General features: G+C 42.7%; 1 protein-coding gene across 3 annotated transcripts; it reads right to left on the bottom strand.

The window, feature by feature from the left end:
- Nucleotides 1-223: 223 nt before the first annotated feature.
- Nucleotides 224-22,237, bottom strand: LOC111156690 (Werner helicase interacting protein 1). 3 transcript variants are annotated; one of them, XM_022517717.1, is made up of 7 exons: nt 21,343-22,237; nt 18,973-19,164; nt 17,452-17,693; nt 6,486-6,715; nt 2,347-2,502; nt 1,545-1,624; nt 224-957 (listed from the first exon to the last, which is right to left on the bottom strand). In XM_022517717.1, exons 1-7 carry the CDS (start codon nt 22,162-22,164, stop codon nt 682-684), a joined length of 1,998 nt encoding a protein of 665 aa, XP_022373425.1. In that variant the 5' UTR covers nt 22,165-22,237; the 3' UTR covers nt 224-681. The 3 variants fall into 3 exon arrangements, with proteins under 3 accessions (XP_022373425.1, XP_022373426.1, XP_022373427.1); XM_022517718.1 differs by having other exon boundaries at nt 17,452-17,618; XM_022517719.1 differs by lacking the exon at nt 1,545-1,624.
- Nucleotides 22,238-22,633: the final 396 nt, after the last annotated feature.

Below are 22,633 nucleotides of genomic sequence, written 5' to 3'. Positions count from 1 at the left end.
AAGAAGAGACTACTGGATTCTTTCATAAGCCATTTACAACTCTAGCGTATTCCTTTAAAACTTAAAATGGATTTTTACAAAGATCCACAGGCTTCTCATTAAGCTTCCCAACCTTCTCACCTATGGACGTTTTTCTTTCACAGTATTTGCCTACCAACATGTGAGGGTGACAGATATTGGCAGCTAGGATCCCAGGTGGGAAAGATGTGAAAGAACTGAAGAGTACTTTGAAATAGTTTTATTGGCTCATAAGACCTTTGCATATAAAAAAAATACCCAAAACACTATGCAGTATTAAATCACAATTACATTTTTTTACCAATTCAAACTACCCTGAATATACATCTTTTAAAGAAAAAAAATCCTACAGAACTGAATTCTGAAATGACATTATGACTTAAATACTATGACAAAATAGATAATTCCTTATAACATTAATTCATTGCACAAAGCTGCCAGATATTTTCATAAGCATAACCATTGCACAGAGTGCAAATGAACACAATTTCAATGTTACACATTTAGCTGAAGTACGTGTGCCTCCACCTAAGGAACTCTGACATTTCTGGCACAAAATGTTGGTCTCGTTTAACTTCCATTGGGCAACCGACTCCACAACTCTGTTATTCTCGCTCTCCTTAAAAAACAGACACATCCCACTGCTATCAAAGCCTACGAGAGTCAGCATCGCCTTTGCTTAAAGAAGTCGACTCCTCTCAACTCCTCCGGCAGGTATTCCTGGTCCACGGGCTCACTGTACATGGGATTGTACTTGTAGCCCTTGCCGTAGCCCATATCCTTCATCAGCCTGGTGGGCGCGTTCCTCAGGTGCAGCGGGACGGGGGGCAGGGGCCCCTGGTGGTTTCGCAGGCATGCTTTGACGTTGTTGTAGGCGCTGTACACCTCAATGGACTTCGGGGCTCTGGCAAAATAGACTACACACTGGGCCAGAAGCACCTAGGACAAAAAGAAAACATTACTGAAGGTGCCAGAAAGCTTCTGTCCTGTAGACTATTTTATGACATCCCTACTTAATTCTGAAAAGATTCTCACTATGCGTTTATTATCCTCCTTTTCTACCTACAGCCAAAATAACCAGTTGTGATGGAGAGAAGAAATTCCTACAGGAGGTAAGAGGTTGAAAAAGATTTATTGCTTTTTTTTTTTGGTTAAAGAGAAGAATTTTTATTAAATGATTTTTTTTCTTAAAACCCCAACATATAAAACATAAATATGAAGTTGCTGGTTATGGGTGAACTTAGAGAAACTTCCTGCTCAGCGCTTTCAATACTTCTGCCCCAAGAAAGGGCTGAGCACTTCCTTTGAAACCACAACTACAGAAAAGTTTCAAAACATGGCCTTGTTTACATGTAAGGTCTCCCCTCTAGAGTGTAAGCTTCTAAAAAGGGAGTTGAAAAGCCAAGCAGCTTCTTTGGTGGGCCTGTACATTAAAGGTGATGGCAGGACATATGTTCAAATCCACAAAGGGACATGGCACCAAGAGAAAGGAAGTGATTTGCAAAGAACTGAGCTGATTACTTTACCTCACATTCGGGCATGCCTATAAAGTGACAGCCTTGGTAGGCGGCAACTGCTTGCGCTAATGCAGAAGGGTCTGCCAGACCTGTCACACACACGGAAAGACAAAGGGAAGTTTAAGTCGTGATGCACACTCCACCCAGACCTGTCTATGAGCTGATGCGACCAGAGAGCACCACTGCCTGTAGATGTTACTGACCAGAAAAATCCCATTTATCAGAACAGACTCTCCTCTGATCTCATTAACTTATTTGAGAAATATTTACTGAGTGGTGTCAAGAGTTGTTTCTTCATGGATAAAAACTACATCTAGCAGGAAAAATATGAGAGTATGAATGACAAACATGAGGGGCTAAGGCCGTACAGACAGCCACAAGGACAGACACATTAAAAACAAAACATTTACTATATCAAAGAACTGTTTTCCTAATGTTTTTCATTACATAGTGTCCAGAATCTTCCCTTTTTATTTCAGGAGCTGTCCAATGAAAACCTGAACATGACTGCAAAGCATTTAAAACATTTATTTCAATACCCATGTTAGGAAAAGCACTCCTGAAGAGGAAACAGATAATGATGACTTCTTCAGAATACGACCACCCAAAAGCACATACACGATGCCAAGAAATAAACCAGTCAGTTCCTATTTGTCTTCTCTTCTCCTTACCTGTCCACATGGTCCCAGGAAATTCCTAGGCCCCAAAGCGGTCAGCATTTCTGAACGCCCCCTCCCCCTTCTCCGGCTCCCGCACACAAAAAGCCACACTCTGGTCAACACCAGGGTCTGCTCCTTCCCAGAACACTCACCTATGTCCTCACTGGCAAACCTCACCAGCCTCCTTGCCACATACAGCGGGTCCTCTCCTCCTTCAAGCATGCGCGCCAGCCAGTAGAGGGAGGCACTCTGGTCCGAGCCCCGCATCGATTTATGAAGCGCAGAGATGCAGTTGTAATGCTCTTCTCCTAGATAACACAAAAAGCACATGCTCGATTATGGGCAGAAGAGGAAATCCACAGAGCCCACAGGAGGGTCATCTAAGCCATAGGTTTGTTCCACTTGGTTGATTTTAAGGAAGCCCGAATAAGGGACCTAGGAAAGCCTGGGGAGAGTGAAGTCTGACGGCTATCCTCAAGCTGTTCAGCAGGAGGGTGCAATGGCACCAGTGCGGGACGCTGGAGACCAGAGGAGCTCCCTCTGGGGTCTGTGGGCTTGTCTCGTAACCCGGTCAGCCTCAGCACAGGAGGCTGCTGGAGTACCTGTGCTGCCCGTGCTGAACACGAGCAGAGACCTGGGATGGGGACAAGGAGAGCAGCACATGGAGAGCTGGTTCTCCTGGACCTCCGTGGATTGCCACAACGAGAGGTGGAGGGAACTAATCTGATATTCTATGTGCCCCCACTGTCATTTTGAGGAAACTGTCCCTGGGCCTGGTTGGAGACATGAGGATGGAGAGTCAATGACAAGGACAGCTGTTACAGATGGCCCATTTGTTCCTCAGTGTTCTTTCCAGCTGTCTTTCTGGTATCTGAAGGCTGTGGTCACTTAAATCTGGTACAGGGACATTCATGTGGCAGGATCTCAGAAGGGCTGACACATGGACTAAGAGCTCTCACCTTGAAAGCACTATAGCCCCCCACTCACCACCTGGGTTTCCCCCCACTTTTCGCCCAGGATTCACATGTAAACAAATCAGTGAAATGTGCTTTAAAAAAACATATTTAAGAAGAGAAATTTCAGGATTTTCTGACCATCAACTCTTCTCTAAGTTTGAGGAGAGAATAGTCACTTCATAAAAAAAGCAGGGGAATTCTTATTTGCATTAGTCCTTCCAGGGAAGCACCAAGGTGGACAGAGAATCCATGACCTACTTTGCAAGTCCCCCACCAGCTGACCATGCTGGTAGGGCCACTTTGGCCTTCCTCTGAAGACAGCATGAGACAAGATGCCGGCTTCTCAGGGAGGAAAGACCCAGGAGGCTGACTGTAGGGGCCCAAACACCTCCCATTCAGGCAGAGGGCGGATCAGTAGTTTTTAGTCCAGCCAGCAGATTCCTGTGGACAAATGGACTTGTCATCTATCTCTAGGCTTCCTAGCTAAGTCACATCGTCAAGGAGACTGGGTGGGAAAGGGTTCTGGGTGAAACCCACAAGGTCCTGGCCCCGGTCACAGGCCTGGCCACCTTGCAGATATGTGGGAGATGAAAGAAGCTGCTTCGCACCACTTTCTGCGAACCGTAAATGAGGTGGCAACGAATCTCCCTGAAAAACTTACTCACTGACTCATACCTTTACTGCAGGTCGAAGATGAGAAGCGAATTAACAGGGAAGAGCATGGGCTCTAAAGCCACGTAGCCTGGATGTGAGCACCAAACTTATTAGCCACGTGACTAAGAACATGTTACTGATCCTCTCTCTGCCTCGGGCCGCTCATTTGTTAAAATGGGGATTAAAGACTAGCTGGCTTTTAGGGTTCTGAGTCTTAAATAATGTACGCCTGGTATGGAGTAAGCACCACAGAAACATGGAAGTGTTAGATGTTACTCTACGCTAGCTTCCACTTTTGCTTTGATCATATACAATTTTTTAACTTAAAATTTCGACATTATTTATGTAGAACCCTGACCTCAATGCAAGGCAGAGAACCTGTGCTCATTTAGAAATTTCTTCACTCTGATACATAAATATGTGAGCTAGTTACTGGATCCTAGAAGTGGGTAACTATACACTAGAAGACATGAAATAATTAAAATCTTGGGGCTGGGGATTTTTATCTCACCAGAGTTATAAAAAGGCCCAGGAGTATAAGCTAGCAGGTTTCCAGGGCAATACTTCTATCATCCCTATTTATGGAACACAGCTTGGAAAAGAACAATTCTCTAGGATCTGAACTGTATTTATGAGTATCTACAGATTCACGGTTGTGCTGCTACACTCCAGTGGGGTAGCGGCGGGCGGGCCACAGTCATAGTAAGCGTAGGCCTTGTAGAATGTGTGGGTTCTCAAGGCCTGACACCAGGCAGCCTCCACTGTCCCCAGCTCTTCCAGGAGCAGTGCAGAGCTATAGAGAAAGTGATCCCCACTGCGCATAGCTCCCTTGGATGGAATGTGAGCCTCGAGAAGTAGAAATCCTAGGACTAGACATGTCTGATATCCACTGTGTGCATATGGGTGTCTGTGAGTGTACTCACGTGAGAGTGTTACTGAGTGTGACTGAACATGCTCTAGCAGGAAACTGGTGATGTCAGGCTGGGGCTGGCAAGGAGGCAGCACCACCAGTGGGGAAGGACACAGTCCTAGGAACTAGTCTTATACCTGTGGTTGAGAATGAGTTTTATCACTTGCTTTGTGAACTAAGGCAAGCTTTTTATCTATAAAACGGAGATACTATTAATAACTACCTCCTAAGGTTTCTTTAAGACTTAAAAAAAAGGACAACATATATAAAATGCTCCAATATTCAATGTTCCCTAATGTTGTGTTAAATGGTAGCCTTTTGATTTTTAAATGACAGTCTGATAAAATGTGAAAGAACAGTTCCAGTTCATCTAGTCAAAATGAAGAGTCTCCTTTAGGCCACGTGTAAGGTTCCACCTGTTGCTGGAACCCCCAAAATGATGGAGAACCCAGCATGTGGGAATATTTTTACCTCTTTAAATTTTAAATTTTGTTCATATCCCCCATTCTTGTATTTGGCCAAAAGAAAGCAAAGCTCTATGTCTAGAATACTTTACTTTTCAGACTTTCCCAGCATTCCCATGACATTCAGGAGCAGACAGCTGGCCACCGGAGATCTTTGGGTTGTGCTAGGAGAGGTCTTGCCGAGAGGCATGTTCACATCAGAGAGGAGACAGGACTGTTTGTTAAATGCCTCTAATGAGTCCCTAACTAATGTGTCCATAGTACTTATTAGTATTCCCACGCACCCAGCTCCCAATCAGTTGAGGCACACTAAGGCTGAAGAGCTTCTGCCACTTGCCCAAAGTCAGTGTTCTGCTCATCAGGAGGCAATGTCCAGAACCCAAAGTCATTCTTAAGCTCCTCCACCCCGCTGCTCTAACCAGTAAGACCTATTCTCCATCATCAAAAAGCATTTCAGAATATTGTAGACAACGTACTGCCTATGTGATATCTGGAATGTTTAACGATCAGCTTCCTTTTCTTGTGTAACTTTTAGAGGTATGGAATTCCAGTTACTGCAGATTCTCTATCCAGAATCACAAATACTCAAGCCCCAGAGTCCAGCCTAATCTACCATATGCTAATCTTCACCACCCACACCTTATATAAAAAGATACAACTGTGCTGTGCTTATGACATTTAATATTGCCAGGTCATGGATCTAGTAGGAGTCTGTTTTTAAATCTGTTACCTGTAAATGCAGTTCTACAAAAGTACGTAAGTGTATGCAGAAAAATTGTTTAAAAAAGCTATCACAACCAAAAACATCACATCCAGATCCACATAAACTTCATTTTTAATTGGGACTCTAGAAATTATGGACTTTACTTCTCATTAAACTAAAAGAACTAAGTCACTTACTGCAAAAGTCTTGTTATTATTGCCATTATAAATGATCACAAAGATTACTGTCAACTGTGAACATAGGGGCTTTCAAAATGTTTTTATCTTAAAAGGCACTACAGAGAGTAATGGAAAAAATACCTACCTACCTTACAAGGCAGGTCTGAAGCCTGCAATTTTAACACGAAAACTCCTCTCAGTTCTTATCAGGATAGCTTCTGCTCTGTGCCTCTCACAAGAAAGATCGATCAGGAAGCTAGGTCTTTGAAATCAGGCTCTGAGTTGGAGGTTTAATTCAATTACCAATATGGAGATCCAACTGAGAATGAGGTTCATGTTCTGAACTCAGCTGAAGCCAGAAGTCTAGGATGGGAATGTGTAGATACAACTTATTTCATTAATTAATGAAATAAGTTGTTACTTACCTGCTCGGTCATATAAAATATGAGATCGCTGGAGACCTTCCTTCACATCATTTTCAGTGATCAGAACTCTACTGGAAGAATAGGTTTGCCCACTTTTCTTACAGAACATCTTCCTAGAGCTTAACCTGGCCAGCACTGCCAGCTGTAGTCCATTCAATCCAGCTCGAGCATCCCCATCACTAAGATAAGCCAGAGTGTCTACTGCTTTATCCTCTATGAACACGGACGGCCTGTAACACAAACAGGGTTAGTTACCATCACTTTCATGTCTGACACTTCTTGTTCTGTAGCGCCTTTACAGAATGGCTCTGAGCAAGGTCACTAAAAAGCTACCTTAGGTTCAAGGCTTCTACCCTTTCTCCCTAACTCATGTTGTCAATATGGTGAAGCGTTATCAAGACTGGGAGTCATGAGATTATTTTGAGAGTCCTGAGATTATTCTGCTGTATAAGCACACACCCATAAGCATGCATGAAGGAGGCATGGAAAGATACATGGCTGCTCTGGTTCTATCCTACTAGAGTGAAAACTACAGAAATATTTGGGCTTCATTATAGTATACAGAAAACATATGTCAAACACAGGGCACATCCTGATGAGATAGGTACGCTCAGACCACTTCCCAAACAGGAAAGGGCCAAGATCGCATCATGCAGTTCATGTCCCTCATTTTACAAACAACCTGGGTCCCCAGTTACTCTGGACACATGGGGCATAGGAGCAAGCCTCTGGGATTTTGGCCTGAGGCATGTTTCCAAGAAAGTATTAATCACATAAAGGCTGCACAGAGTAGTGGAGAGGTCACTAGTCTGGGTATCCATTAGAAGACTCTGACAGAACTTGGCTGTAAGACCTGAGATAAGTCACCTACCATCACATTTCCAAATGTGGACCTTCATAAAGGTCTAATTAGGATTGTTCTCAAGTCTAATTCAGTAAACTTTTCTATTTCTAGTCTAGTTAGACAAAATATCTCACACATATAGGTACTTAGAGATGTCTTACTATTCTTGTCTAGCTGCTAGCTGCACATTCACAAAGCAAAATATAATTCTTCAGAGTTAAGCTCACCATGTCACTGCCAACCTTCAGCTGAAAATGTCTCTATTAATTAATAAGCTGATTGGGACTGTCCTCATCAGCTACCTAGAAAACAAAGCACAGGCACCAATGGTGTTGGGCCAAGGCAGGACGGTGGGGGTCCAGTCCATGAAGGGGACCCCAGCCTGTCTCTGCATAATTCCATACCATACACCCACCCGCTACTCGGCTTTAAAATGAGTAACTTGAATAACACCAATTTGCTTTTCATTCACTAACAGATTTGTTTCTAACATCTTTCTTTTTTTAAAAAAGATTTTATTTATTTGAGATAGAGAAAGAGTGAGCACAAGAAGGTGGGTGGGGGTGTCAGAGGGAGACAGAGAAACAGACACCTGGCTGAGGATTAGCCGGACGTGGGGCTTGATCCCAGCACCCTGAGATCATGACCTGAGCTGAAGGCAGAGGCTTAATTGACTGAACCACCCAGGTGCCTCTTGTTTCTAACATCTTAAGGACTGCCTCATCTCGCCCCTTATTTACCAAAGCCAAGACTTCCAGTTTCTCATCTATCACTACACATAAGGCACCTGTTTTCTCATAGACGATAATGAATGATTCTCTTATCACACTCCTCCTGACAGCTGCCTCGGCCCTGAAAACCATGGTTACAGTTTAGAAGCCCATCCTCCTCCCTTCTTGACCAGAAAGATACTCAAAACACACACCAAACCGACATCACTGGCACTACGTAAAGCTGATGAAGCATTTCTCAAACAGATATTGTTGAGCAGATTCTAGATGATTTGGAAGAAAATGACAGATAACACATACTCAAGAAAATGTATTAGGAGGGACTAACGTCAGAGGGGGTGTGGTAGCAACCGATGTGCCTGAAAGGGAAGGGCACTCCTGGGGCTTGGTTACTGTATGTTATCTGAGTTGTGTGCATGAGTGTGCACACATGTGTGTGTATGGGGAGGGTGGAGGTGGGGAGAGAACCAAAATTGCCTGAACACCTCATTTCAGCTCCAGAACTAATAAAAGCAAAGCCTTCCATCTCCTTGGAAAGCTTCCTAGCAACAAAGACCCTATGGGATCATTTGCAGGAAGAAAACAGGAGTAAAGTAGGAGACCTAATCAATCCTAACTGACTGAGCCATCAGAGGAGTGGGGCCATTTGTTGATCAAATTTGTCATCTCTCTATCCCCACTAAATGTGGAGACCTCAAGAATAGGAATTATGTTTTATTCCTTTTTTATACCCCTAGTGCCTGGGAGAGAATAGACATTTGACATCTGTACAATGAATGGACTAATTTCAATTCTCCCCACAATCTCAGTGAAATGTTTATTTTTTAATAATTATAACATATGGGAAAACATTAAAAAAACAAAAAGAAATCATTTTCTGTGCTACCTAAAGATAACAATAGCTACTAGGTCATTTGTTGAATTTCCTTTATGATCCAACCAACCATGGAACCATCAACCTTACATCTAATTTTTAAAACAAAATCTGGATCATACTATATATAGTTTGCATCCTTAACAATTAAATAATATTCAGAACTCTCTGAATATTACTTTTTTAAACAAAGTGTGTATTATATAAAATTGGGAAAATAGACACATGGGGCAAAAAATCACCTACTGCTGTACTTCCTTAATGCAGTATTTTGGCATATATCCCTTTTCTATGAACTTGTCCACTGTAAATATTTAGCAGCATGAAGTGCTTTTGGGAGAGAAAAAAGACAAGTGTCCTTATACACCCTAGCATTGACTCTATGCTCATTTCCGTTGGTCCTCATAAAAAGTCAGTGAGTAGGCTTTAATATCTGAGAGAAGCCAACTAGCAGACCATGCCATAGACGTATAAACAGCACAATGTTTATAAATCTAAGTAAATATAAATTTAAATAAGCCTTTAAGTGGGTATTTTATGGGTCGGAAAATAGGATCTTTCCTTCAGTTTTTAAACTCTTAACCAAGGTCCGAATTATTCTACTGTTGTCCTTTTCAATCAGGTTTGGAGTCACAGGGAGTGGGAGAGCTGCCACAATAAAACCAGAGCTGAGAGCTTTCACCCAAGTTCCCAATGTTCCATTCTTCCTCCCCCTTGATATGATCCACATTCCAAATTTCAACCCTGTCCAAAATTGAGTATTTTTAAACACAGATGAATCTGTCAGCAACTCTGTTCAAGTAATAAAAGATGACTGCTGATGGCCCTCACAATGGTCACACAAGCAACTTACCAAAAGAAATTCTGCTATTAAGAACACTGTACAGGATGTTCAAAAGGTTATCTATTCTCCAATATATCCTGAACCCAAATTTACACTACCTCGGTTCTGAAAAGTAATAAAATGTGTTAAAATATCTTGAGATCTTAGAAGAGGAAGCATATGAGTGTTCACGCCAACAGCAATAAAATAAGGAATATTATATTGATATTTGCAAAACCCCTCAGCAAACAGTAACTATTGCACAAATTATCTTGGAAGAGCACTCCTAGTCCAGAGATATTATTTTGAAATTTAAGCATAAACTATAGAAAATAAAAAATAGTTAAAATAAGTGCATTTGAAAAGATCATACTCCCAATTAATGGATGAAGAAATCAAAGACTTAGCCTTGTTTCTTCAACTGAACAGAAATGCTCTGGTCTTAACAGGAATATGGGAAGCATGCAGTAAAGACAACTTCCTCCTTTCCTTTTTATTTCCAAGGGCCTGAATCCTTCTGCACACTGTTTTTGTGGTGGAGGATACTGGGATTTGGAGAATTCTTTTTATATGGTGAGCTGTCTAAGTTGGAAGAGGAGTGAAAATAAGTGAAAATGTACTTGTTATTTCATAGCAGAATAAAAAAATATGTATGGCTCAATTAAATTCTCTCTTCATAAATTACAAAACTATACTCTATGAATCTCTTTCACTAAAGAAAAGGAACACTCCATGGTCAGGGTAACAACTGCTTAACAGTGGTCCTCAACCAAGGATATGTATCAGATTACAGGGAATTATCCTAAAATAGAGATGTGTATATCTAATCACAGATTTACTGATCCTAAAACCTCCAGGGACAGACTCTGGGTACCTGCAGATCTGACCCGTCCACAATGTGAGGGTTAGGGGCAACACAGTCAAAAATTCACATAAAACTTCTGACTCCCCTAAAACATAACAATCAATAGCCTACTATTGACAGAACCTTACCAATAACAAGTCAATTAACACATATTTTGTATGTTACCTTCACTACATGCTATAATCTTAATAAGCTAAAGAAAAGTTATCAAGAAAATAAGGAAGAGAATATCCATTTACAGTACTGTTCTGTAAGAAATCTGTGTATAAGTGGACCCAGCCAGTTCCAACCCATGTTGTTCATGGGTCAACTCTATTTTCAAAATGTATTCCTGGTAAAATGTGATGTGCAACTGTGGTTAAAAGGCAATACTGCTAGGGGCGCCTGGGTGGCTCAGTGGATTAAAGCCTCTGCCTTCGGCTCAGGTCATGATCCCACGGTCCTGGGATCGAGCCCCACATCGGGCTCTCTGCTCGGCAGGAAGCCTGCTTCCTCCTCTCTCTCTGCCTGCCTCTCTGCCTACTTGTGATCTCTGTCAAATAAATAAATAAAATCTTAAAAAAAAAAAAAAGGCAATACTGCTATAGATGGGAATCTTTTGTTCCTAATCCTTTACAAATTAAAAGTATCGTCCTTAATGAAGAAACACAGAGAAAGAGTCCCATGTTAATCTTTCCCAGTAGCATTTTAACCTGGTTCTAAGTGAAAGCGAGTAACTCGCTTAACTTGGTACCTAGATCCCTTCTAAACTGAAAATAGGCACATCTCCCTTACCTTGCTTCATTTTATTGCAATTCACAGACATTATGTTTTTTTACAAATTGAAGGTCTGTGGCAAGCCTGCAGTAAGCAAATCTATCAGTACCGTTTTTCCAATAGCATTTGCTCATTTTGTGTCTCTAGGTCATGTTTTGGTAATTCTTGAAACACTATGAACTTTTCATTATTTGTTATGATGAACTATGATCAGTGATCCTTGATGTTACTATTCTAATTGTTTTGGGGCACCACAAACCACAAAACAGAGAACTCTTATTAATTGATAAATATTTGTGTTCTGATTGCTTTACCAACCAACTATTCCCATCCCCCCCCCCCCCACCCCCGCCTCAGGTTCCTCTATTCCCTGAGATACAACCATATTGAAATCAGGCCAGTTAATAACCCTACAGTGGCCTCTCAACATTCAAGTGAAAAGGAGAGTTGCATGTCTGGCATTTTAAAAACTGGAAATGATTAAGCTTGGTGAGGAAGGCACAGTGAAAGTCAAGACAGGTGAAAAGCTAGGCCTCTTGCACCGAACAGCCAAGTTAAGAATGCAAAGGAAACTCTCTTCAATTCTGTGAAGGCTGAGAGAAGTGAGAAAGCTGAAGAAGGAAAATCTGAAGCTAGCAGAGGTTTGTTCCTGAGGTTTAAGGCATGAAGCCGTCTCCATGACATCAGGGCACAAGATAAAGCAGCCAGTGCTAATGGAGAAGCTGCAGCAAACCATCCAGAAGATCTAGCTAGGGTCACTGACGAAGGAGGCAGTACTGAACAGCATATTTTCAATGTAAACAAAACCATTTTCTATTAGAAGAGGGTATCATCTAGGACTTTTGTAGCTAGAGAGGAGAAGCCAAAGCCTGCCTTTAAAGCCAGGGTGGTTTGACTCGCCTGGTAGGGGCCAATGCAGCAGAAGTTGAAGGCAATGGTCCTTTATTCTTTTGAAAATCCCAAGGCCCTTAAGAATTACGCTAAATCTACTCGGCCTGTGCTTCATACATGGAAGAACAAAGCCTAGATGACCACATGTCTGTTGACAATTTGGTTTGCTAAGTATTTTAAGCCCACTGTGGAGACCTACTGCTCAGAAAAAAAGATTCTTTTCAAAATATTCCTGCTTGTTGACCATGCACCTGGTCTTCCTAAAGTTATGATGGAGATGTATAAAGAGATTAATGCCTGCCAACACAACACCCATTCTGTGACTAATGGATCAAGGAGTCATTTCAACTTTCAAGTCTTATTATTTAAGAAATAAATCTTGTAAGGCTAGAGCCTCTGATGCATCTAGACAGAGTCCACTGAAAACCTTCTGGAAAGGATTTACCGTTCCAGATGCCATTAAGAACATCTGAGATTCATGGGAAGAGATGAAAATATCAACATGAACAGGGCACTGGGAGAAGCTGATTCCAGTCCTTGTGGATGACTTTGAGTGGTTCAGGACTTCACTGGGGGAACTGCAGATGTGGTGGCAATAACAAGAGAACTAGACTTAAAAGTGGAGTCTAAAGATGTAACTAAATTGCGGCAACCTTGAGATAAAACTTGAATGCTGAGGAGTTCCTTCTTTTGAATGAGCAAAGAAAGTGGTTTCCTGAGATGGCACCTACTGGTGAAGAGACCATGAAGACTGTTGAGATGACAACAGAGGATATAGAATATGACATAACTTAGTTGATCAAGCAGTGGCAGGGGGTAAGAGGATGGACTCTAGTTTTGGAAGAAGTTCTACTGTAGGTAAAATGCTATCAGACAGCATCACAAGCCACAGAGAAATTGTGAAAAGAACAACCGATTGTGGCAAACTTCAGTTGTTTATTTTAACAAGTTTGCCACAGCAACTCAACCTTCAGCAACCACCGCCCTCATCAGTCAGCAGCCATCAATATCAAGGTAAGACCATCCACCAGCAAAAAGATCAAGACTTGCAGACATTCAAATGATGGTTAGCATTTTTTAACAGTAAAGTTATTTTTAAATTAAGGTATGCACATTGATTTTTTAGACATAATGCTATTGCATATTTAACACACTACAGTGTAAACCTAATTTTTATATTCACTGGGAAACCAAAAACTCATGACTCACTTTATTGCAATGGTGTAAAACCAAACCCAAATTATGTCTGAGGTATGCCTGTGGTTAGAAACGTGCCTCAGAATCCAGATAAGGGTCTAGGTCCCTGATGATACCATGAGGCTGACTAGCAGCTGCATTTTTTATACTTGTCTATCTTCAGACTCTTTAACATGAAAAAGGAAAGTTCTATCTTGTTTATGCCAGTTAATTTGATTTTTTCCCCAATATATGCAGCCAAACTGAATCCTAAGTTTGGCTCAAAAACATTGAATACTCCTGGCTTGCTGAAGCTCTTCTCTGTAGAGCATCCTTCTGGTTTTCCTACCTTTCTAAACTTTTGTCTTTCTCCTACACAACAAATGCTGACAGGTCTCCAACTTACTACCCTTACTTCCTGGCTCCCTTCAGCTCTCCTACTCAAACAAATGGACTGTATGTTCTCTGAAGTGCCGGTGGCTTCCAAATCTCAGACTCAAACAACTCTGCTGCTCTCCTGAGTTCCTTATCTAACTGCCTAGAAAACCTCTTCATATGAATCATCCAGAGGCCCCACAAGCTGAATAAGTCCCGAACTGAACTCCACACCTCCTCTGCTCCTCTTCCTCATACCGTTCTTGCCAGAAGTGTAATTATTTGCCTAGTTACCTGGTATGAGAGTCATCTTAGACAATCCTTTTTCCTCCCTCCTCACACCCAGGCCTATCAACCTGACTTTCCAACTTCTCTGAGCAGCTCTGGCTTTTGTTCAAGTCACTTGCATTTGTCACTTATCTTCAGCACCACTGCAACAGCTTCCTAATTGATCTTCCGAATCTCTGGTGAGGGGCAGGGAAGATGGGACTTGACTCCCTCCAACCTACCATCTCTCCAATGCTATTCTCATCTTCCTAAAATGTAGAGCTGATATGTCACTCTCTTGCTTAAAATCTTTCTATGGTTTTCCATAGCTCTCCACATCACTCACCTTACCTTAGCACACAGGTCTTTCATAATCTGGCTCTGCCTTCCTCCCTGGCTTCACTGCCCATCACTTCCTCATGCCCACTGTTCCACTCAGCTATAATGAATGGATCATACTATTTATTACCACCTTGACTTTCAGGTGCTATATTCCCTTGCCAAATGAACTTTCCATTTCATCTAGTTAAATTCTGCTTATTCTTCAAAATTCAACTCAGCATCCCCTCATGTATCAGGTGAGATATCTGATTTCACATATTCTAGATGCCTCTTCTCTATCCCCTACACCTCTTTGGTCATAACTCAATCACAGCACGTCCCTGGAAGCCCACTTACCTTATTTCCTTATCATATACTAAGCTCTCTAAATGGACAGGAATGCGCTTTTCAACACTCAGCCAATGCCTAGTATATGTGGGGCCTTCAATTAATGCTGAACAAATAAATACGGAAAGAAAAATTTTAAAAGAACACTTCTATCTCACTCTCACAGGAATCTGTCATGTACAAACCTATACTAGATGAGAATTCACAATTCAAGAAAAACCAACAATGGTCTAGCAATCAGCTCCACTGGTTTCCAGACCAGTACTTGCTCAGCTATTCTATGCACAGTGGTAGTCTAGATTTCTCCGTAAACTAGGGCACCAAAACACAAGACTACAAATGCACTCAGGGCTTCCCAGAGAAGTAATTATTTGGGGTTTAAAGTTGTTCCTTCCAGTTAGATTAGTGTTACCAAACCCAATTTATGTTCACAAGAATGTATATACATTTGAAGCCAGTCAATAGATGGAAAGTACAATTTTACCTAAAATTGAAAGAAAACAATACCTGTTTTTAATTCTCCACTGGGGTGGCCAGGTGTTTCTGTTAGGAAATCACTTATAAGAGTTCCTTCTGTGGCCTATGGCATCTCCCAACTTAACTTTCTTTTCAGAATTGCTAACCAGTAAATCAATAAGCTTAATAATCTTTAGTTTCATTCTGTTTGCTGAGGCAGTAGTATTAAATGAAAAGGTTCTTGATACCCAGGCTGTGAGGCAATCATCTCTTATGCTGGATGATCCAAAAATAAAATTAAACTATTTCTCTCAAATTGAAAGTTAGAATTTATTCATTCACAAACCATTTACTAAGCATGTATATACTAGGCACTGTGCTGGGAATATGAACAAGGAGGACAAGTTCTTATCCTCTTAGCCCTCCCAGGAAGGGGAGGGATGGGAATTAGAAAGGAAACAAGTGAATAAAAATAAGCTATAATTATGATCAACTCAAATGAGTGATAGTGGAAAAAGCAAACAATCTATTGTACATGGCAGGTTTTCTCTGACTGAAATGCAATTTTAGCAGATTAAGAATCATTGGCTCACTTTTGTATCAGGCTCGCAGTCTCAGTAATAGAGAAATCTTAATTCTTTCACTTATTCTCTCAAATTTAATATGCATGCAAATGATTCAGAGATCTGGTTAAAATGCGGAAATCCTTTTTAAGATGAGCTCCATGGTTCTTCCACTGTCTTTCTCATTTCACCTAATTTTGGCATGGCAGTGATTGGAGAGAAAAAACCTGAGGGTATCTGAATAACAATTCCATGAAATCATGACATGACTGAAATCAATAAAACTACCCTAATTAATAAAAATGCAGAATATGTAGTAGATATATTATGATAACTAGTACACAGAAATAAAAATACACAGAAATATACTAGGATAGTTGTTCCTCTCTCTTTCCATTTTTATCACTTGGTTATATGAGTTTTGTAGTGAAAATGTTGTTTACAGGACAGTTATACTAGATGTGAGGGCTGGCTGTATGTAGCCCCTTTTGACCCCGACAAGTGCTCAGCACACAAAGGGCTCTAAGTATGAATACACTTAACTGATACCAGCAGGTTCTGTATTTTTTTTAAGCCACAATTTTGATGGCTATGCCATCACAACTCTACCCTAAACTGATGTGACTCCGTTGCACCTGGGAGTCCTTGGCCATGTTTCAAGGCTTTCATGAGCCACAGCATAATTCCTCCTACATGAGACAGGGGCAAATGGGAGAGGCCAGACACACAGGGAGAGACTTTTGAAACCTAAACCCTGAACCTAAAACTATGTCTTGTACTTTAATCCTCACAGAAGAGTGGCTCCAGAACTTGGCCTCGGGGCAGGCACCAGCAGCTGTGGGGTCCACAGCATGAAGAGGCAGGCATTAGTCTCTCATCACACCAGATTATGTTCCACTGCGTTATTTCAGTTGACACATGAATAAACGACATCTGAAGAATATATTCGAATATAAAGAAAACCTCTAACCCAAGTAATCTAATTGATTACATATAACTTTATATATACTCTGGTATTAATGAACTTACACGGTATTCATGATACAGAAACAGAATGCCAAAAGGAATGAGAGAGCTTTTAATATGTCATTTTCAGATAAAGTTTCTTTACTTTTACAGAATTGAGCTTGACTTTTAAAATGTGCAAAAATAATTTTAAAAAGATTTAAAAATTGTTATGGTAACATTCACATTAATTTATAGTTAATATTTCTAAAAGAGGCGTAAACTTCAGGAAAAAAGAAATTGGGAATCTGAATATAAATCTCGAGAAAGATTTGTAGGTCAAGCCTATTTGATGAAAGAAAATAATCAGTAAGGCTTCCCATAGTCTTCCAAGCCTTATTAAAAAAAAAAGTGTGTTAGGATAAAAAAAAATCCCTAAGCACAAACGAAAACACCCAAGGACTGAAAAAACACGCAAAACAATGTTAAAGCTTGAAAAATTAGATACACCCCTTATAGGGCTATAAAATCCATCTTAAAAGAAAGGAAACATTTGCAGAGATACACTTGGTACAATTGAGCACTTTCTTCCACTCCTGTTTTCATTACTAGATCAACATTTCTTCTCTGTCCCTGTCCTCTCCTTACGGCCGTCCAGCCCTTTCTGGCTGTATGCCAGGGGATTCTCTGAGAGGTGTGTGCCCCCAGGATACTGCCCACAGTCAACTTACTCTGAACTGCTGTTACTGCTGTGGCTCAGAGGGTCAGTGGGACGGCTGGAGTCTAGGACGTGGATTCCCAGTGAGTTGATTGCTCGCATTAAGATAGCCACCATTGCCTCTACGGGAAGCTTCTCAAGAACAATAACGCGACAGCGGCTTAGGAGAGCAGCATTGACCTGGAAGGAAGGGTTCTCCGTGGTAGCCCCAATCAGAGTGATCGTCCCACATTCCACGTGAGGAAGGAAAGTGTCCTAATCATGGGAGGAAAACAGAAGAAATTGATTCCAGTCAACAACCTGCAGAATCCTATGTAAGTTGGCCATTCCTTCCTTTTCCTAGTTTTGAATTCAGGAACAACAGCTTTATATTCATTGGATGTGGATGCACTGTTGTGTGAGTGCAACTCATGCTTTTTAAGCCAAAAACACACCTTTTGCAATGTGAATGTCTAAACCTGGCCCCTTGCTGGTACACTAAACCTCAAAGTACAATTCTAATGTAGTTTCAAGATAAATGATTTTTTTACTTAGAAAATTATCTTCTATCCTAAGGCTTCTATCCCAACTGGCAGGTGGCTATTCGAGTTTAAGAAAACACAAAAACATTAGTATTTGTAAAATTTTCCTCTGGAGTACTCCGTCATAACAGCCATTCTTCCTAAAAACTTGGTAAATATGCATTGGTGAATATGTAACCACTGGACATTGTCTTATAGGGAAGAAATGCTAAGATAAGTTAATGGTCTAATGAAACTGAAAGCGATAACATCCTGTCAGAACTCTGAAGAGTCTATTTAAAAAGAGATTCAGATAAAAAAAAAAATTAAAAAATAAGAGATTCAGATCAGGAACAAGGTTTTGTAGTAAGGTTTTGTAAAATATTTCTGTGTCTGATTAAAAAGCTTTAACAAAATATATCAGAGAAAAAAGTGTACTGGAAGAAAAAAGTTAATGTTTATTTACAAGAATACAACAGTGGCTTGGCTTTGTTTATACAAATAAACTGTACTTTTACTTTTATCTCAGAAAGCCATTAAATAAGTAGAGGTGATTAGATCTTGTAACATTCACCCGGCTGAAACCCTGAGGTCACAGAAAACATTCTTTAATTTTGAAAATAAAAAAGTAACACTGTATACGGGAGAACTTTAAAAATATTAAAATAAGGATCTTAAAAATCAAGTTAAATTTCTTACTAGGACTCTTAATATTGAGATCCAAAAATCTGTAAGAATGAGAAACTTGATAAGCTGTTTTTCTGATATAGTATAACTCAGGACCATATTAATAATTTCATTTATCAGACAGAGAAAGCATTTTCTTGTCACCAAAAAACACTAAGAAAAAGGGGGGAAAAGGCTCAAAGGAGATGGGCTGACTATAAAATCTATACCTCTTTATGCACAGGAAACTGATGATAACAATAGTCCTTATATTTGCGTAGTGCTTTATGCTTTTCAAAGTAATCTCACATACTTTATATTCACTGTAATGTTCACAATGACCAAAAGGTAGAAGGAAGTTAATATACCTGCTGAGATTTATTGAACCGATGAATCTCATCAATAAAAAGGATGGTTTTCCTTTTGAAAAAGCTCTTTTCATTTTGAGCTTGTTTTATGACATCTCGCACATCATTTGTCTTGGCATTTGTTGCAGACAATGTCACAAATCTTATGCTATGTTTCTTGCTGTTGTTGGCTATGATGTGAGCCAGAGTGGTCTAGAAAATATGACACACAGAGTTTGGAAAGCTGATCAGACACAGAGAGAAAAGCACCCACGGGCACTAACACAAGCAGCATCAGCACTATTTACCAAGCAACTTGAACTCTAAAGAATGCTCAGCAGCACAGATGCAATCTGAAATACCAGAGCACATTTTTAAAAATTAAAAAAAAGATGGTTAAAAATAAAACAGGAAAATAGCTAAACCTTAGGCTAATCCTGACCTTTTCTCCTTTATACCTAACCCTGTTTGATTCCTTTTTTGGGGACTCTAAGATCTTTGGAATCCCCATAAAGAGCCGCTGTCTTGATTTAGCAGAGCCCGAGTGACAGCTGTGACCTCTTCCAGACAAGAAAGCACTACTGTTGAAGGACTAGTTGTAGAAATGGAGTGCAGAACCACAGAATCAATCAATTCTACAACTGGAGGCTCATCAGTGCAGCTTGGAAAAGGAGTGAGCCTTTGAACTGAAAGACTAATGACAACTACCTAGCATTAACGATGACTGCATACTGCCACCTCTGAATGTCTGCTTTGGAAGTAGATTAAACAACAGCACTTTGACCATGTTAGTAGTTATGAGAAGACAATGGTGAGATCCAAGGAAACCACTGCTTAGTGCCTTTACGTACCAGGTGTTCCATAAAATTGCATATACTGTTATTAATATCATTATTATTGTTCACAGAAAAGTATAATAATAAGAATGAAAATAAAGAAAAAGTGTTTAATGAGAGGGACAAATTCGATACTGAATTAATGGGAAGGTACATTTTATTTTCTAAAATTTGTAGTGTGTCATTAAGCTACTGTGGCTGCTGCTTCATCAAATCCCAGCCTATGGGCTTCCACACCACATATGCCTAGGCTTGTGACCACCAACCACTATGCTGAGCAGCCCATCACATCTTCTGCATGGCGTCTTTTATTAGTTCACCCTACTCATTTTCCTCGGGAGGTTTTTCTTGCCATCTAGTCAGCCAACAGCTGATTAGCCATTCTCATGACCTTATGTAAAGATTTCACAAACAATTATTAATAATGCTCTTGTTCAATCTCCTAAATAGGGTAGCAACTAAATCTCCCCCCACGCCTGGGTAAAATATTTGGGATAGAAGTGAACAATAAGGCACAAAATGAGCAAGATGCATTCCAGGAACCGTAGCAAAGGACGGTGTGATTAAGTTGGAGATGAAATCGGAAAGAAAAACTGGGAAAAATCATTAAAGCCCTTGCATACTAACTAAGGAGTGTGAATCACAAAGCTAAGAGGGCTCTTTTACATTCTGATACTGACTTTTGCCTTTCACTCACTGCTGCTCATCCTCCTCCTCTCTCTTCCTGTGGATAGGGGAAAAAAAAAAATCATATATTTAAACACCTCTTAGCCTTCTGTTTTGCTTAACTCTGCCTCTGTTTCTCAAGTGTTCTCCAATGACACCTTTTCTAGACCCCAATATCTGAACCGCCTTCCTCTGGACATATGCTAATTCCTAACAAGGTACATACAACTGGACACCAAAATGCATTGATGTTTCTTCTCTTCTTCTCTAAAGCAGAAAGCATAGTGAGGACAGTTATGGAAATGCTAGATAAAACGACTGGGAAAGGGAAAAGAGTTCTCCTATTAGACTTGGTAAATAAATATATTCTCAAGGATAAATAAACACCAGTCTGTTAAAAATAAACCAACAGCTAGAGGGCGGGAAGAGAAACACAATCGAAACAGAAAAATTTTTGATCCCCCCCAAAGCTAAACCCATATACCTACAAATCGAATATACAAATGTTCCTCTGCAATTTGCAGCATGTCATTTCCTTGAGAATTGGGTTATTAATGGGAGGGTCGAGGTACACGTTGGAACACAGAGATAGCTCAAATCTAAGAGTCCAAATATTTTTGCAAACCTATGAATTCGGACATCTTCATTTTGCAAATGACCGGAAAACGTGTCTTACAAATCTGGCGCGGTGTGTCTTTTTCACACCCATCACTAACTCCACCTGTGGACCAGGCGCGGCCCCGGCTCAGATAGTATCTGAGGCCCTGCCCTCAGGCCTCAACATCCAGGGTGGACGCGCGGGTTCTTCGGCGACGGCCTCTGACCGTTAGATCCACGCCCGACCCGTAGAGATCGACACTCGGAGCCCTCCAGCCAAGGCGGCACTCACCTTGCCGCAGCCCGGCGGTCCCCACAGGATGAGGGAGGGGATTTCGTTCGTCTCCAGGAGGGGCCGGAGCAGCGTCTCCTGCCCCACGGCTCTGCTCTGCCCGATGTAGTCCTGCAGCGTGTCGGGACGCATCTTGTCCGCCAACGGCTTGCCCTCCAGCATCTGCCGAATCTCCTCTGCCGCCAGCGCCCGGGCGTGCGGGCGGCCCCCACCGCTGGCCCCGAAGGCGGCGGCGTCGGCGGCGTCCGCATCCCAGTGGCCCGGGTCGTCCTCGCCGTCCGCATCGGCGTCCCCGTCGCCATCGCCGTCGCCCACCGCCTCTTCCTCCTCCTGCGCCTCCGCCTCGTCCCAGCTCCGCGGAGACGCGCTGCCCGCCGCCGCGGCTGCGGCCGCCGGCCTCTTTCCCGAGCCCTTCCTCCCGGGACTGCTGGAGCGGGCCACCGGGAAGTCGGGGATGAGGCGGGCGCCGCTGGGCGTGGGCGGCGCGTCGTAGCTCTCCCGGCTCTCGGTCTCGCCGCCGTCGTCGCCCTCCTCGCCCTCGCCCTCGCTGCTCTCGGCCGCCGTCGGGGTGGCCGGCTGCTTCAGCGCCGAGCTCTCGGAGAGCCGCCGCCTCTTGGCGCTGGGCGGCGAGAGCCCCTTGGCCCGCTCGCCGGCGCGGTGCGGCCCGGCCGAGGGCTCCGCGTGCCCCGCGGGGTTGAGCAGCAGACAGCGGTCCAGGTGCGAGTTGATGTGCGCGGCGGGCATCATCTGCTGGCACACGGGGCACTGCACCTGGTGCAGCTGCGACAGGAAGGGGTCGTCTTCCGGCCCGCTCACCTCCATGGTGGCCGCCGCCCTCGCCGGCGCCCGGCGCGGCCGCAGCAGCCCCTGCGCACGCCGAGGGCTTGAGATGCCCACCGCTAGGCCCCGCGCCGCCCGACCCTCGCTCGGGTAGGCAGCAGGACGCGCGCGGGCCGGGGGAGGGCGCCGCTCATGCCTCACGTCCGGAGCTTCCCGCGTCGGCCCGCCCTCGGCCGGCCTCCGGCGGCGCCTCGCGGGGCGCGTCGGGAAGAGTAGTCCGCAGCCGTTTACCTCAGCCGCCGCTGGCAACGCCTCGTGTGTCGCGTCGGGAAGTGTAGTCCGCGGCGGTTCACCCTAGCCACCGCTGGCATCGCGCCCCTTAGCCTTTCGGGAAATGTAGTGCACACTACCAGCCCTGGCGGCTGCGCGTCCACTTCCGGCCGGCCCTGAGAGCCACCTTTGTGAGGGGCCGGGAGGCCGGCGGGTTGCGCGTGCGCAGGAGCCGCGGAGG

This window comes from Enhydra lutris, unplaced genomic scaffold (assembly GCF_002288905.1).
Source record: "Enhydra lutris kenyoni isolate GAN:26980312 unplaced genomic scaffold, ASM228890v2 scaffoldscaffold48, whole genome shotgun sequence".
Lineage (NCBI taxonomy): Eukaryota > Metazoa > Chordata > Mammalia > Carnivora > Mustelidae > Enhydra > Enhydra lutris.
This window is presented reverse-complemented; position numbering and strand designations above follow the sequence as displayed.

Excerpts from the sequence above, each read along its gene's own strand:
- LOC111156690 (XM_022517717.1), bottom strand. The coding sequence starts at position 22,164 with ATGGAGGTGAGCGGGCCGGAAGACGACCCCTTCCTGTCGCAGCTGCAC. Across the intron at positions 17,694-18,972 it reads GGTTCAATAAATCTCAGCAG|GACACTTTCCTTCCTCACGT; the intron begins GTATATTAACTT and ends TCCCATGATTAG. Across the intron at positions 958-1,544 it reads TAGGCATGCCCGAATGTGAG|GTGCTTCTGGCCCAGTGTGT; the intron begins GTAAAGTAATCA and ends TTTTTGTCCTAG.